The 15877-nt window shown below is 41.7% G+C and overlaps 1 protein-coding gene across 1 annotated transcript in view; it reads right to left on the reverse strand.

The window, feature by feature from the left end:
• The window catches only part of hsd3b7 (hydroxy-delta-5-steroid dehydrogenase, 3 beta- and steroid delta-isomerase), an 18182-nt gene extending 3068 nt beyond the window's left edge, over nucleotides 1–15114 (reverse strand). The window contains 6 exon segments of the mRNA XM_024012580.2: nucleotides 559–611; nucleotides 614–657; nucleotides 1850–1958; nucleotides 3077–3232; nucleotides 7754–8016; nucleotides 14478–15114. Of these exon segments, the coding sequence (XP_023868348.2) occupies nucleotides 559–611; nucleotides 614–657; nucleotides 1850–1958; nucleotides 3077–3232; nucleotides 7754–7913 (522 nt within the window). The 5' untranslated portion in view covers nucleotides 7914–8016; nucleotides 14478–15114.
• Between the last annotated feature and the right edge of the window lie 763 nt (nucleotides 15115–15877).

A 15877-nucleotide genomic window follows, 5' to 3' on the forward strand; every position in this document is an offset into this window, starting at 1 on the left:
GCCCAGAGAGAGGAAAGGAAGGATGTGGTAACAGAGCATAGAAACCGATGGAAAGGACGGGAAATGAAAACAGTTTTGAAACCCAGAATCCCAAATATGCAGTTTTAACTCAACATGTTAACAGAAGGGTGGAGTAGACTAACACACAAGGCCACAAGGGAACACTTAAACAGCTTTTTGGCAGAGTAACAGTCGAAAAGAATTCTACCATTTATCATAACTCTGAAATATTAGTTTCGCGCAGAGTAACAGCACAAATATGGCCATTGGGCAAAAAAATCTTACATGTATCATAAGCTCCAAAACATTTTTTTCATGGATTACTATAGTATATTTGTGTTCTGCGGTACCTTTTGGAGCAGTTCAGTCAAAGAGAGAGAATAAGTATCTGAATAAGGTCCATGAAGGGCTTCCCTAATCTGAATCAGGCTATTAATGAGGATACCTTTAAAGGCAACTATCCCCGGATCTTTCAAATGTCCATCAATAAAAGTGTGAGTTAGTCTGGTGTGTTATTACCTCGTCTTTGTATGAAGTGTGATGTGTTAATACAAGTACCTTATTGCCGTTGGCCTCCAGCACCAGTTCCTCTGCCTTGGCCTTGCTCCTGGGTAGGGCATATCGTGATAAACATTGTAGATGGTGTCTTCATCACCTCTGTGCATGAAAAGAGAGAGAGGAGGACGGGGGGGGGTGTTTATTATTTGATGACCTTGGAACAGAATATCACATTCACATGTGGAATGTGGAATGATGCAGTATAATAGCCAGATGGACATTGGCAGTTTTATGGTGTTGTTTCTCCTTGCTGGCTGTGCAGGACTCATCCTGTTGTTTCTGTGAATATTTTAGCAAAGTCAGTCATGCATGTAAAGGCTGACAGACATTTTTACAGTATTGAGTTTCACCCCCCCACTTTCTCCCTCAGAACAACCTCAATTTGTCGGGGCATGGGCTCTACAAGGTGTTGAAAGCATTCCACATGGATGCTGGCCCATGTTGATTCCAATGCTTCCCACAGTTGGCTGGATGTCCTTTGGGTGGTGGACCATTCTTAATACACACGGGAAACTGTTGAGTGTGAAAAACTCAACAGTGTTGCAGTTCTTGATACAAACCGGTGCGCCTGGCACCTACTACCATAACCCGTTCAAAAGGCACTTAAATATTTTGTCTTYCCCATTCACCCTCTGAATGACACACATACACAATCCATGTCTCAATAATCTCAAGGCTTAAAAATCCTTCCCCTTCATCTACACTTCATCTACACTGATTTATGTGGATTTGACATCAATAAGGGATCATCGCTTTCACCTGGTCAGTCTGTCGTGGAATGAGCAGGTGTTCTTAATATTTTGTATACTCTGTGTATAGCATAACATGTCTGCCACATCAGAGAGGCTAGTGTTTTTGTCTGTGTAAGAGAGGGAAGGATGAGAGAGAGAGGGATGAAGGGAGCGTGCCTTGATGTGGGCTTTGCTTAATGTCCATCATCTACTAGACCTTAACGCAACACTATGACTTGAATGCTCTCTATCTTTCATTTCTCTCATAATAATATTTATAGTCTCTCTCTATTCCTGTCTCCCATCTTTCCCCTGACCATCTCTCCTCGCAGTAAATGTCTCTCGATGGAGAATTAGGGAAGAATAGAGACATACAAGTAAATAGAGAAATCAGAAAATAAAATAAATAGTCACATGCCTGATATAAGACAGATAAGGGAAATCTCGACCATACGGGCTAGACAAAAGACAGATGGAGGAGAGGTAGTGATTTAGTGGAAAGAGGAAAAAAATWACGAAAGCCTAAAGGAGAAACGGATATTTGTGAAGTAAAACTCTACCTGATAAAGGGGTCTCCTTTCACATTGGGGCCGACCACCTCCATGCTGCTGGTGTAGACCAGATACTGAATACCATTCTCCACACAGGCATTGATCACATTCACAGTTCCTGTTAGAGACGGAGGGAGGAAGAGAAACATTCTAGAGGCCGATAACGAGAGGTTATCATTGATTTAATTGCAGAAAGAAAGGGCTAGGGTGTGATGCGGTCAACAGGAAGTGCGTGCAGAACATCTGGACAGAGACGTTGGTAGAAGATGAGCACCTGGAGGAGCATGTTCTAGGAACTAGCCCCGGATGAAAAGTGTTTTCTCAGAGCTCAACACAAACATCCTAGGAAGGTTTGAACCATTGATATACAGTTAATCTACCCTACTAATCAACAAAAAAAAAAAAAACTATTTCCTGTGAGGAAATGTCCACATTTTCAGAATGAGAGAGATAAATATCGGAAGCTACCCAGATCTGGGACCAGTGAGACACCACACACACCACGATAGGCACCCGGAGTGGGGAATAGACAGAAAACTACCAACTGGTAAAAAAGTGTCAGTGTCAATTAATTGGGCTTATATATGCTTCAAAGATCTATTTTAATTTGATGTAGATTTAATTAGAAACCAGATGACTGCAGTGGATCACAGAGAGCCAGACAGAATCCCTTCAATAAGTGACTACTAAAACCATTGTTGTAGTTGTCATCCTTTAACAGACTCAAGGGGCAGTTTTATAGTCAGAATGTTCAGAGGAAAACACCAGGCACTATAGGAAGGGAGAGGCGACAGGCAAACAGGAAAACCGTGGGTTATACCATGAATCACAATAACTTTAGGGAACACTATTTCATGGGTTTTCATGAATCTCTATAACAGTTCCTGTTGTGGTATTAATTTACAGTCAAGAGAAGCCAACCACCCCTCCTATGTTTGTTTGTCTCGTTCTATCATCAATCATCTCCAAGGCAACCATTTCTCCCTCTTCTCTTTTCCTTTCCCTCAACATATTTTCCATTCCCTTCTTCGTAAATCCTCCTGTGTCTTAAGGCTTCCACACATCGCACCGAATGTGGATCTAGTGTTCGTCTGCCCACCGTTCAGCGCGCTGTGTTTTAGGGACCACCCGCTGTAGACGTCTGACTGACCACATTTTTTATGCGATTCTACATGTAAAAATCGGTGSGTATTCTCYGCCAGTGAATGCTATTGCTGTGTCTGTCTGAGCCCTTACCTTGAACATTCACAGCCTGGATGACTGTCTCAGGGACTCTGTGCCAGACATCCACCAGGCTGGCCGTGTGGATGACCAGGTCTGCCCCCTTGGACACCTCCAGGACACTGGAGTAATCTGTGATGTCCCCCTGCGTCACCACCACCTTTACCCGCTCTGACGGGGGAGAGAGGGAGAAAAGTGGAGGGGGGGGTTGTAAYATGTTAGATATAATGTAAAAGAGATTGTTTTCACCGGAATGAAATATCTATAAACTGATCTACAATGCACAATAATACAATTGATCCTAGATTGAGATTGGACAACAAGACATGGACATCATGTACAGAATAATAGCCTAAGAGAAGAATCAGACATATTGTGGTTAGAAGGTCTAGGTACATATGTTGTGTGAGGAGGAACCAAGTCTTTCTATGCATAGCTATATGAAGTATTCTTTGACTTGAGTGTTAATTTGTTTCCTCTAAATCAGATCCTACATCGCCTAGCTACCTAACCAAAGCTGGGTCCACTGAGGAACTCTGTCTCTGTTTCTGGGAAAAATGTAATCTGACTGTTGCTATAAAAGACCCAATCACCCCACCACAATTAACATCTTCTCATACAAGGTCTTTATGTTTATTGGAACACCGGTAGGTGGGTCACAACAAAACAACGTTCTTCACATTTAAGTCATTTAGCAGACGCTCACAAATGTGTCTTTTGAGAGCATTTGTCTGTTTGTTCCGTCTTTCCTTCTTGGAATGATAAGATGGAAAAGAAGCTGCCCTTATTCTCAATGTGCTGTCCCTGGCTTGGCTTATCTAGATCATGGCCTTGAAATATATCTGATGACCATGAAGCCAGGACGGGGCTGGAGTCCAAGTAACCACAGGAATGGTCCCGACTCTTAAAAAACACACTCTTGCCTTGAAGTCACACTACTGCAGCTGTCTCTTTCAGATCTGCCTCAGTGGCTTGGTTAAGTAGCAAATCAAATCAAATTGTATTAGTCACATGCGCCGAATACAACAGGTGTAGTAGACCTTACAGTGAAGTGCTTACTTACGAGCCCCTAACCGACAGTGCAGTTTAAAAAAATACAGATAAGAATAAGAGATAAAAGCAACAAGTAATTAAAGAGGAGCAGTAAAAAATAACAATATATACAGGGGGGTGGCGGTACATAGTCAATGTGCGGGGGCACCAGTTAGTTGAGGTAGTATGTACATGTAGGTAGAGTTAATTAAAGTGACTATGCATAGATGACAACAGAGAGTGGCAGTGGTGTGGAGGGGGGGGGGGGGGGTGTGAATAGTGGGGGTAGCCATTTGACTAGATGTTCAGGAGTTTTATGGCTTGGGGGTAGAAGCTGTTTAGAAGCCTCTTGGACCTAGACTTGGTGCTCCGGTACCGTTTGCCGTGTGGTAGCAGAGAGAACAGTCTATGACTAGGGTGGCTGGAGTCTTTGACAATTTTCAGGGCCTTCCTCTGACACCGCCTGGTATAAAGGTCCTGGATGGCAGGAAGCTTGCCCCAGTGATGTTTTGGGCCATTCGCACTATCCTCTGTAGTGTTTTGCGGTCGGGGGCCGAGCAGTTGCCATACCAGGCAGTGATGCAACCAGTCAGGATGCTCTCGATGGTGCAGCTGTAGAACCTTTTAAGGATCTGACATTATTTGATGATTCCATTGAACCAAACCAAAGCTAGGTTCTGTAATTACCCAGTAACTACAGCAACTGTAATTGAAGTAATTACAGGAAGTGAAAGCTTCAGTCAACCTTGTCCTCTGAAGTTTACAAGCCCCTCTCTTACTAGGCTACTGTAACTACATGAGATGCAGCAGTTCCCATGCTACGCAACATATACACCAATAACCAAGCTAAATTCTTGGTTTTGGTTATCGTTTTAATCACTCATACACCTTCTCTGTGAAAACATATGTATGCTTCATATCTAAAGAGAACCTACAGAACGTAAATAGTTTAGAAACATTTCAAGCAAATGCTCAAAGTTAAGTTGCAAATCTCATTCAATCACAGCATCTTGGTCGTCTCAGTTCACTGTTACAGCGAGATTAGAACTAGACTATGAGCTCTGATTACATAAAGTGTACTATAGGCCTCCCCCTGGCTGGGCTATATGAATACTACCAGCCACCAGGCTTTGTGCACGCCTTGGAATAGCCTACATCCCTCAAACTCAAGTCTGGGCCTTGAAGCCAGCTCCACTGCGTTTTTTCAATGTTCCCTTCTAATCAGTGACTGATTTAGACCTGGGTGCAATTATTAATCAGGTAGAGCAGAAAACCAGCAAGCTCCAGACATAGTAGGAGGTGAATACCACTGGCCTACATAATGAATGGTAAGCAAATCATTTTTTAAATTTTTCCTCAGCCCCTACATCTCCTTTACTTGAAAAGCACATTCTCACCACATTCTCATCATGCCGTCCCTAGGAGGGGTGCGTCACTTGAGTGGGTTGAGTTACTGACGTGATCTTCCTGTCTGGGTTGGCGCCCCCCCCTGGTTTGTGCTGTGGTGGAGATCTTTGTGGGCTATACTCGGCCTTGTCTCAGGATTGTAAGTTGGTGGTTGAAGTTATCCCTCTAGTGGTGTGGGGGCTGTGCTTTGGCAAAGTGGGTGGGGTTATATCCTTCCTGTTTGGCCCTGTCCGGGGGTATCATCAGATGGGGCCACAGTGTCTCCTGACCCCTCCTGTCTCAGCCACCAGTATTTATGCTGCAGTAGTTTATGTGTCAGGGGGCTAGGGTCAGTTGGTTATATCTGGTGTACTTCTCCTGTCTTATCCAGTGTCCTGTGTGAATTTAAGTATGCTCTCTCTAATTCTCTCCTTCTCTCTTTCTTTCTCGCTCTCGGAGAACCTGAGCCCTAGGACCATACGTCAGGACTACCGGGCATGATGACTCCTTGCTGTCCCCAGTCCACCTGGCCTTGCTGCTGTTCCAGTTTCAACTGTTCTGCCTGCGGTTATGGAACCCCTACATGTCCCAGACCTGCTGCTTTCAACTCTTAATGATCGGCTATGAAAAGCCAAATGACATTTATTCCTGATTATTATTTGACCATGCTTGTCACTTATGAACATTTTGAACATCTTGGCCATGTTCTGTTATAATCTCCACCCGGCACAGCCAGAAGAGGACTGGCCACCCCTCATAGCCTGGTTCCTCTCTAGGTTTCTTCCTAGGTTTTGGCCTTTCTAGGGACTTTTTCCTAGCCACCGTGCTTCTACACCTGCATTGCTTGCTGTTTGGGGTTTTAGGCTGGGTTTCTGTACAGCACTTCGAGATATTAGCTGATGTACGAAGGGCTATATAAAATAAACTTGATTTGATTTGATATATGTTTGATACTTACGAAAAAACAAGGTGTTCTAATATTACCTGGATGTAGCCTATGGCAATATAGAGGTTAAAGACTAACAATGTAAGCCTATATGGGCGATTTCATTTGTAATCAATGCCATGTATTTAGCTCATCAGTCAAACACATCTATGGAGTGATCTTCTATCACTGAGTTTGGAGGAAGGCTCTGTCTAACAAACCTGTCACTCTGTGATGAGCGCAACCTTCCCCACATACCGCCCTGCCTTTGATTCATATTCCACAGAAACTGAAAAGTCACACAAGGTGACAGGGTGCAGGTGGAGATTCCTGTTATGACAGTGACATGTCACAGGTTAGGGGAAATTACATAGGCCGGCTGCAGTGTTCAAGAACAGGAAATGGAATTAGGATGCGTGTGGGCCATCTGTGTCCATGACCCCATCATGTTATGACATTGTTCATGCAGACCGATGCAGTCAAATCAAATCAAACGCATTTATAAAAGAGCTTTACATCAGCAGATGTCACAAAGTGCTTATACAGAAACCCAGCCTAAACCCCCAAACAGCAAGCAATGCAGATGTAGAAGTGACCTCAGCAGAGTGTTTACTATCCTAACATTTCCTTTCAGTGACATTCGCTAACTCTCATCTCTGTCACACTCTAGTATGTATCTGACTTTCAGCTTTCCCATCTCTCCCTCTCGATCCATCTACCTACTCTCCACCTCTATCCCATATATGGCTCTGTTTCTGTAGTGAAGACTGACAATGGAATAAAAGTTTGTACAAAGTTAGTATATTAAAATGTGCATGTTCTTATGCCTGCGAATATATGAGTAAGAAAGGTGTAAGCCAAAAATAAAGGGTGACAGAAAAGAGTTTATGGAATACAGCTGATATCCAGAATCTATTTGATTGGGTATGTATGTGGGTAAAGGTCTGTGATGCTAGTCTAGGTTATCGCACTAACTGTTTCACTGAGGAGTTGACACCCCACCTCTTCTCAGTGCATAAACCCCTGAACATTCAAGATTAGAGGTCTTGCCCACTTGAGCCTCTATATATCTTGCTAGGAGTAGCTTAGCCCAATAATAATTGTCACCATGAATAAGGGTTAAGAGTAGCTTAACTTTCATGTTTAAAACTCCACCAGTCCCACAACTGCAAATCATTCTGGACATTTATGAGCCGTTTTCAACTCAGCAGCCTCGTGTGGTGTATGGTTATGGCAATGAAATATGCATAAAACATTATTAAACAAGAAAACTACAAATGGTGTTTGAGCATGTCAGTGAACTGCCAGACATTAACAATTTATGTTTCAAGCATATATTTTTGTTTTACCTGTGCTGTGGCCATTTAAACTTGAGTCGATGTGTTTGTCAAAAAGCCGAATTTCTGTTACCGCATCCTCTTTCTCCAAAAGGACCTGTAACAGGTGTTGTCCGAGGAACCCACAGCCCCCGGTGACGAGATAAACCAGGCCCCGTTCTTTAGTCGACATTCTTCACTGTTGCTAGTTGCTACTATCAACAATTGATGTTAGGTTGATTAGTTACTGAGTCGTCCTTGTTGATCTTCTACAACTCCCTCTGCGATCCAACGTTCTAAAAGAGCGGAGATAAACAACGAGAGAACAAAAGTAAAAAAGACAGGGAGAGGTAGAGGTGCGTTCAGTCCTCTTAAACGTTTGCTGCGTTGAACAACGGTTTGTACTGAACGACACGTTCCCCCAAAAGGTTCTTGTACGTCCTTGAATAGACTACCGTTTGGTAGATGTGGCGAGGTGTGGCTAYAAGCAATGAGTGACGTGTTTTAAAAGGCACGTGGTCATGCTGACAGTGTTCCCCAACCCTCCTCGTTCCCCAACCCTGGTCGTTCAGTACAGCACCGTTTCCATTCAAATGAACGTTCCAGAACGTAAAAACGTACTGAACGCAGCCCTGATCGGTTTGTACACAGCGATCGTAAACTGGACTTAATTGATGACCTTCGACTTAGTGTTTGTTCTATCATCAAAGAAAGACAAAGATCACTATGCAAAATTAACTCGATTGGTCTTCTCGATTAAATGTAGCTTACTGTAGATAGGCTATATGCCACCATGATTAGATTAGAGTTTATTAGTCACATGCATGCACAGGGTTGCAGATATAGTAGCAGGGTACAGTAAAATTCTTACACTCTGAGCTCCGACAGTGCAGGTCAAAGGGAAGTGATTGAAACAATACACCAAAAAATATATACACATATTTCCAACTGTAACAGTGATAAATGTCCATTGGGGTGGGGGCAGGATACATGTTTGTTGAGGTGGGAAATGTCCATAGAGGGAGCAAATAGCTGACTAGTGGTGGCTATTCAGCAGCATTATGGTCTGGTGGTAGAAGCTATTGGCCAGTCTGTCAGTTTTTGCCATTATGCTCCTATACTGCCCGCGTCTGAGAGATGGAAGCGGGGATAACAGGCCGTGGCTCGGGTGGCTGAGGTTCCTGATGATCTTTTTGCCCTTCCTGTGAGACCTGGTGTTGTAGGTGTCCTGGAGGGCAGGCAGTGTGCACCCAATGGTGCGTTCGGCTGAGCATACCACACTCTGTAGCGCCTTACCGTCAGCAGCGGTGGAGTTACCATACCAGGCTGTGATGCAGCCCGACAGTATGCTCTCGATTGTGCTCCTGTATAACACTGCTGCTGGCTGTTGCCATGAAATTCTACTGTATCCTACACCCCGCCCACGCAAGTTCACATTCCAAACAAAAAAACTACAGGAAGGCAACATCTATGTAGAGCACTGAATTATTTATTTATTGAGTTAGCTATATGACAGAGGGAATCTGGTTTGGGGACTAGAACAGTCATAATCAGTACGGACCTGCTATGTTCATTAGAAATATATTATTCACTGTCAGCAGTGGCGTGTATTCATGGACGCCAAGGGAAACCAGGCTTTCCCAAATATGTAACCAATAAAATAAAATAAAAAATAATGTATCTTTCATCTCTGTGTTTTCATAAATTTACGTCAATTCGCAAGTAGCTGAATCTCACCGGAGAAATCAATTGAGCGAACGCAACAGCGTCCCTCTGTCTCAGAATGTGTAGCCCATGTATCTGATMCTGTCTGGACCAAATGACTATTACATGTTGCCGCCATAGCATTTGATTGATTGATGCCAGCAAGCATTTGGCCTCCCTTGATTAAATAAATAAATAAATAAATAATAATAATTAGCCAATCAGCACTGAGCTGAGCTCAACTGTGGGTTGTCCTGGTGCCACAAAACACCGCCCAAGGGAGGCCAGTTTGGATTTGGCTTCAGACCATTCAAATAACTTCCTAAGCAAAACGTCATTTTCTGGTCTGCTTGTGTTGATGTCCTGCAGTAACTAGCTTGCTAAATCCGCCCTTTCCTAAGCCATGGATGGAAAAGGGATTTGGACTTAATTATCTGCACAGGCCAATGATTATGACTGCAATTCTGATCTAACCATAAATGAATATGTTGTGCCACTGGCCTGAGACGATTGAAGTTCAATATGTAGCCGAGTAGGCTCACGGTACCTAACTAGCTAGCTAACTTAGCTGGTTCATTGTTGCCCATGCCAGGTAGTTAGGCTAGCAAGCATTTTAGCTAGGTATCCTATAACAACAAAAACTAAAAGTGTATGACAGAGTCATAGACCGATTTCCCAAAATGAAAGAGAGGATGGCATTAGCGTTCAACTAGTCTACAAGTAGGGTGAGTTAACATGTTATGTTTTACTTGCACACACGTCACCAAAGATCCTGGCATACAGCAAAGCTACAGGATAAGGCACAGAGAGACATTTCAGAGACGTCCACCTAAAATGATAGGTGGTACTACATTTAAAGCAATGCATATGAACACTCGACATACAGGCACGCCACAGACACGGACACAGACACACACATTGATCTCCAGGCCATCAGACTGTTAAATAGTCACCACTAGCCGGCCTACTCTACCATGCACCTTAGACTGCTGCCCTATGTACATAGTCATTGAACACTGGTCACTTTAATAATGTTTATATTCTGTTTTACCCACTTCATACGTATATACCAGTGGAGGCTGCTGAGGGGAGGACGGCTCATAATATTGTCTGGAATGGAGTCAATGGAATGGTATCAACCACATCAAAAACGTGGTTTCCATGTGGTTGATACCACTCCATTCTAGCCATTATTATGAGCCATCCTCCCCTCAGCAGCCTCCACTGGTATATACTGTATTCTATTAAAGGCTTATCCTATATAACTACTGCTGTACACACCTTTTCTATTCATATACTGTCCATACACACACCATTATGTACATAAAGGACCCTGACATTGCACGTTCTGATATTTCTTCATTTATTTTACAGTTTTGAAATGTTAATTATTACTGCACTGTTGAAGCTACAAACGTAAACATTTCGCATTACCTGCGATAACATCTGCAAAATGTGTAACAGACCAATCAAATGTGATTTGATCTAACAAGGTTATTTTTTATTTTTGAGTGTGATAGCTGGCCTCAGCCTTGAGATTGGGAGCTTAGTTATGGCACCTCATCAATAAATACACTGAGAACACTTTGTTGATAGTTACTGACGCCTCGACTGATCGTTGTCAAGGGGTCGTAATCAAGGGGTCAAACAATAAGGAATCACTGTTGGGATTATGAATATTACTCATAAGAAAAAGGGATATATTTACGATAGACAGGGAAGTTTACATACACTTAGGTTGGAGTCATTAAAACTCGTTTTTCAACCACTCCACAAATTTCTTGTTAACAAACTATAGTTTTGGCAAGTCGGTTAGGACATCTACTTTGTGCATGACAGAAGTAATTTTTCCAACAATTGTTTACAGACAGATTATTTCACTGTATCACAATTCAAGTGGGTCAGAAGTTTACATACACTAAGTTGACTGTGCCTTTAAACAGCTTGGACAATTCCAGAACATGATGTCAAGGCTTTAGAAGCTTCTGATAGGCTAATTGACATCATTTGAGTCAATTGGAAGTGTCCCTGTGGATGTATTTCAAGGCCTACCTTAGGCCTACCTTTCAAGGCCTACCCTACCTTTCAAGGCCTACCTTGTACAAACAATAGTACGCACGTATAAACACCATGGGACACGCAGCCGTCATACCGCTCAGGAAAGAGACATGTTCTGTCTCCTAGAGATGAACGTACTTTGGTGCAAAAAGTGCAATTCAATCCCAGAACAACAGCAAAGGACCTTGTGAAGATGCTGGAGGAAACAGGTACAAATTATCTATATCCACAGTAAAACGAGTCCTATATCGAAATAACCTGAAAGGCCGCTCAGCAAGGAAGAGGCCACTGCTACAAAACCGCSGAGAAATGTCCTCTGGTCTGATGAAACTGTTTGGCTGTAATGACCATCGTTATGTTTGGAGGAAAAAGGGGGAAGCTTGCAAGCCGAAGAACACCATCCCAACCGTGAAGCACGGGGGTGGCGGCATCATGTTGTGGGGGTGCTTTGCTGTAGGAGGGACTGGTGCACTTCACAAAATAGATGACATCATGAGGTAGGAAAATTATGAGGATATATTGAAGCAACATCTCAAGACATCAGTCAGGAAGTTAAAGCTTGGTCACAAATGGGTCTTCCAAATGGACAATGACTCCAAGCATACTTCCAACGTTGTGGAAAAATGGCTTAAGGACAACAAAGTCAAGGGATTAGTGGCCATCACAAAGCCCTGACCTCAATCATATAGAACATTTGTGGGCAGAACTGAAAAAGTGTGTACGAACAAGGAGGCCTACAAACCTGACTCAGTTACACCAGCTCTGTCAGGAGGAATGGGCCAAAATTCACCCAACTTATTGTGGGAAGCTTGTGGAAGGCTACCCAAAACGTTTGACCCAAGTTAAACAATTTAAAGGCAATGCTACCAAATACTAATTGAGTGTATGTAAACTTCTGACCCACTGGGAACGTGATAAAAMAAATAAAAGCTGAAATAAATCATTCTCTCTACTATTATTCTGACATTTCACATTCTTAAAATAAAGTGCTGATCCTAACTGACCTAAAACAGGGAATTTCTTGGATTAAATGTCAGGAATTGTGAAAAACTGAGTTTAAATGTATTTGGCTAAGGTGTATGTAAACTTCCGACTTCAACCCTACATAAGTATACGGAAAAGCATCTATTCTCATTATAAACTGAGACAAGTGTTGTTCAGAACACACAACCCAGTTTGGTCATCAGTGTCTGTCTAAAAGTGTATGACAGAGTCACAGACCGATTTCCCAACATGAAAGAGAGGAGGATGGCATTGGCGTTCAACTAGTCTACAAGTAGGGTGAGTCAACATGTTTTGTTTTACTTGCTCACACACACACACACACACACACACGATATTTAACATCGATTGAACTAAATTGTTTTTGGTATCTTTAAGTTTGTTTTCAGTCTATTAAACTAAGCATATATAGCCTTGTTGATTTTATGATGTTTAAATGTTTAAGTTGAATTGGTGCTGGAATGGCGGAGGCAGTGCTCCTGTTGARTTTGTGCTGACTTGRYGTAACTCTGTGGTTGTAAATCAYTAGTTTGTTTATTTAGTAAACTGTCYAAKARWWWKWRMRMRMWGAGAACTGTTTGTTACATGCGATATTTGCATTGTGGACTTCACACAGATGTGGCTCTCCGGTTTTGTGATGAAACAAACAGTATGTGTAGTTGAATTTATTCTGCAACTGTGACTGTTGTCTTCTAGCTGTCATGGCCTTATTGTATATAACGGTGGTGTATGAACTAATGGCTATAGAGCAAACAACGCAATTGTCACAACAGGTTGTAATATGTCTTTTTTACTGGCTTGGCTTGGCTTGCTCAATGATTTTAACCACAGAACTCTACTACCTGTGAGTCTGGGGCAATGAAGCAGACAGCCCCAGTGGTCTGAAAAAGTCTTAATTCCTTTAATTCTTTCTCTCTGACTGGACTGGATTGAATATCATGTCAAATGTCAGAAGCCTTATTGTTATCCTGTTTTAACAACATGGCCATTCATCCAACATCTCTCTGTGTCCAATAATAGCCTTCTTGAACAGCCCTGTAAGTCATGCACACAGCAACATTTGAATGGACAACATGTTGTGAAACAGATATTGTACTAGCCTAGACCTACATGGAAAGTAACACACACGGTATTGTATTTCCATTCCTTGCAAATTTCCAGACAGTCACATGATTCACAGACAAGTTACCTATAGTCTCAGCTACAGACTGCAAAACATTGTCATTGCCAGGTTAAACGAGAGCATATTACTCACAGCGCAGAATCAGGCAGTATTTACTGGTTAAACAGCCTCGTTATACCCATCCTGAACTTTAAGTTACCATCTGCTAAACAGTCTCATTGATTTGGTTGAATGTGGACTATAACTGATTTTGACAATCTTGATCAATTATCAATGAAGARTGCAAATTATTATTTTAAAATGCATGTCAAAGTGCCCCCAAAAGAACAGACCAAGCTTGTAAGTGTCCTAGGTAGGGAGAAACCTCAGCGCCTCATCGGTTTAATTTTGAAGGCCACTAGATGCTTGAAGACAAAGTGAAACCGATGCAACTCCAGTAAATCATTTAGCCATTATGTTTGGGTTATGCTCATTCAATGAGGTATGTCCTAAATGGATGAATGATAAACATTCAATAAATAACTTCTAAAATGTCCTATTTAGGGTTTTACAACTTGGCTTCACATAGTTTTGTAAATTATTTTACAACATGCAACTTTGCATAATAACATATTGGTTATCATGAGTGAGTTCAATCACCCTTGTTATAGAAGCAGAGTTCATGAAGTTAAAAAATAACAAAACCAGAAAATGCATACTTCTTCGCCACATAATGGCGTCTTCCTTATTTGTGTTTCCTCCTCCTCTGACACTACACTTTGCAATCCACTTGGCTTCATTTAGAAAGCACCAAGATTTCTCCATCTCTATCGCTCTCACACACACAGGAAACACTCCGTTTTTCAGGTGGAACTTGACTGACAAACGTACCTTCTGTTGTATCCTCTCTATGCACGAGAGCATTGCAGTTTCCGGCAAGCCTGCAAGTTCCTGTACGACATTGTGTGCGTTCCACTATGCACACTCACCCTGATGACATACAGTATAGTACCACACAGGTACGGGAAAGACGATATCAAAAAGACTACTATGTATTACAAAATCGCTTGACGACCCTAAATGGATATTATTCTACTAGGGTCTGGTACTTCCCCCCTGAAAGCTAGATTGCAGATGATTAAGAAAACGGAAATCTAATATCCCATAACTCTTTGCACCAATGGGACGGCGCTAGTCCAATGAATTTGTTTTTTTTCGAAAGCTGCCGCAAGCAATTATTACGTTCATTGTACGACTATCTTATCTTTGTGTTCGTAAAATCACCTTGGAGTGCCAGAGCGCGCTCTGTGCGTTCGTAAATTCAGTGCGTTGTCAGATTGTCCGTTTGTATATTCGGAGCCGTCAGAGAGGAGTAGGGTTGGTCCGAGCGTTCTGACCTCACAACCGCAGTCAATCACCTAAACTAATTGGCTAAAATTGGCTAGCTACTTCCAGACAGAAATTAGAGAACCTCAGTCTGACCATTTAACTCGCTTAGGCTAGGCTATTTTCATGTTATCTAGAGCGTTGGTGACTAACTGTGCTGCTGGCAACAATTGAATGAAGTTTTTTTGACGACGTTTTTTTTTTTATGCAACAATTTAAATTCTTACATCATACAAAACAGAACGCAGGTATTAACGAGAAAATACTAAAACAAACAAACAAACAAAAATTTTTTTACAATTATTTTCTTGTTAGTCTTGTTATTCACTAGGGTTAATGTTTTAATAAAATAGTTAAATTCAAATTTACAAGAATTTAAAAAAAATCACAATCATTTCAATGGTCTTGTTATCATTGCAATAGTAAAATATTATATCTTTCAAGTCAAAAACATGGTTAGTGTTCATAATGGTAAACAAGTATTTTGCAAGGTTTTCCCAAAATTCTGACACAAATTTACATTCAAAGAACAAGTGAGACAGATTCTCACCTTTTTCACAGAAAACGCAGATATCATCAATAGCCACAAATCTGGATATCATAGAATTACATGAATATATCTTATGTAAAATGTTTAAGTGCACTTCCTTAACTTTGTTTGGTATACAATATTTGTAAGGCCTTAACCATGCATTTTTCCAGACAATGTCAGGAATAAGCATGTTCCAGAAAATTTTTCCTCTCGGTGTAAGTTGGTTTTGTGAATGAAGAATTTGTCTTATATTTATTATAACAAGATTTCTCAAGTAAGCCCACGCCTTCCAATCTGAGTTCTGGATAAACTTTGTGATCATTACCAAAGCTAAGATGAGTTTTCATTAATGTAGTTAGACCACTGYGAACGG

This window comes from Salvelinus sp. IW2-2015, linkage group LG20, assembly GCF_002910315.2.
Source record: "Salvelinus sp. IW2-2015 linkage group LG20, ASM291031v2, whole genome shotgun sequence".
In the NCBI taxonomy this organism is placed as follows: Eukaryota; Metazoa; Chordata; class Actinopteri; order Salmoniformes; family Salmonidae; genus Salvelinus; species Salvelinus sp. IW2-2015.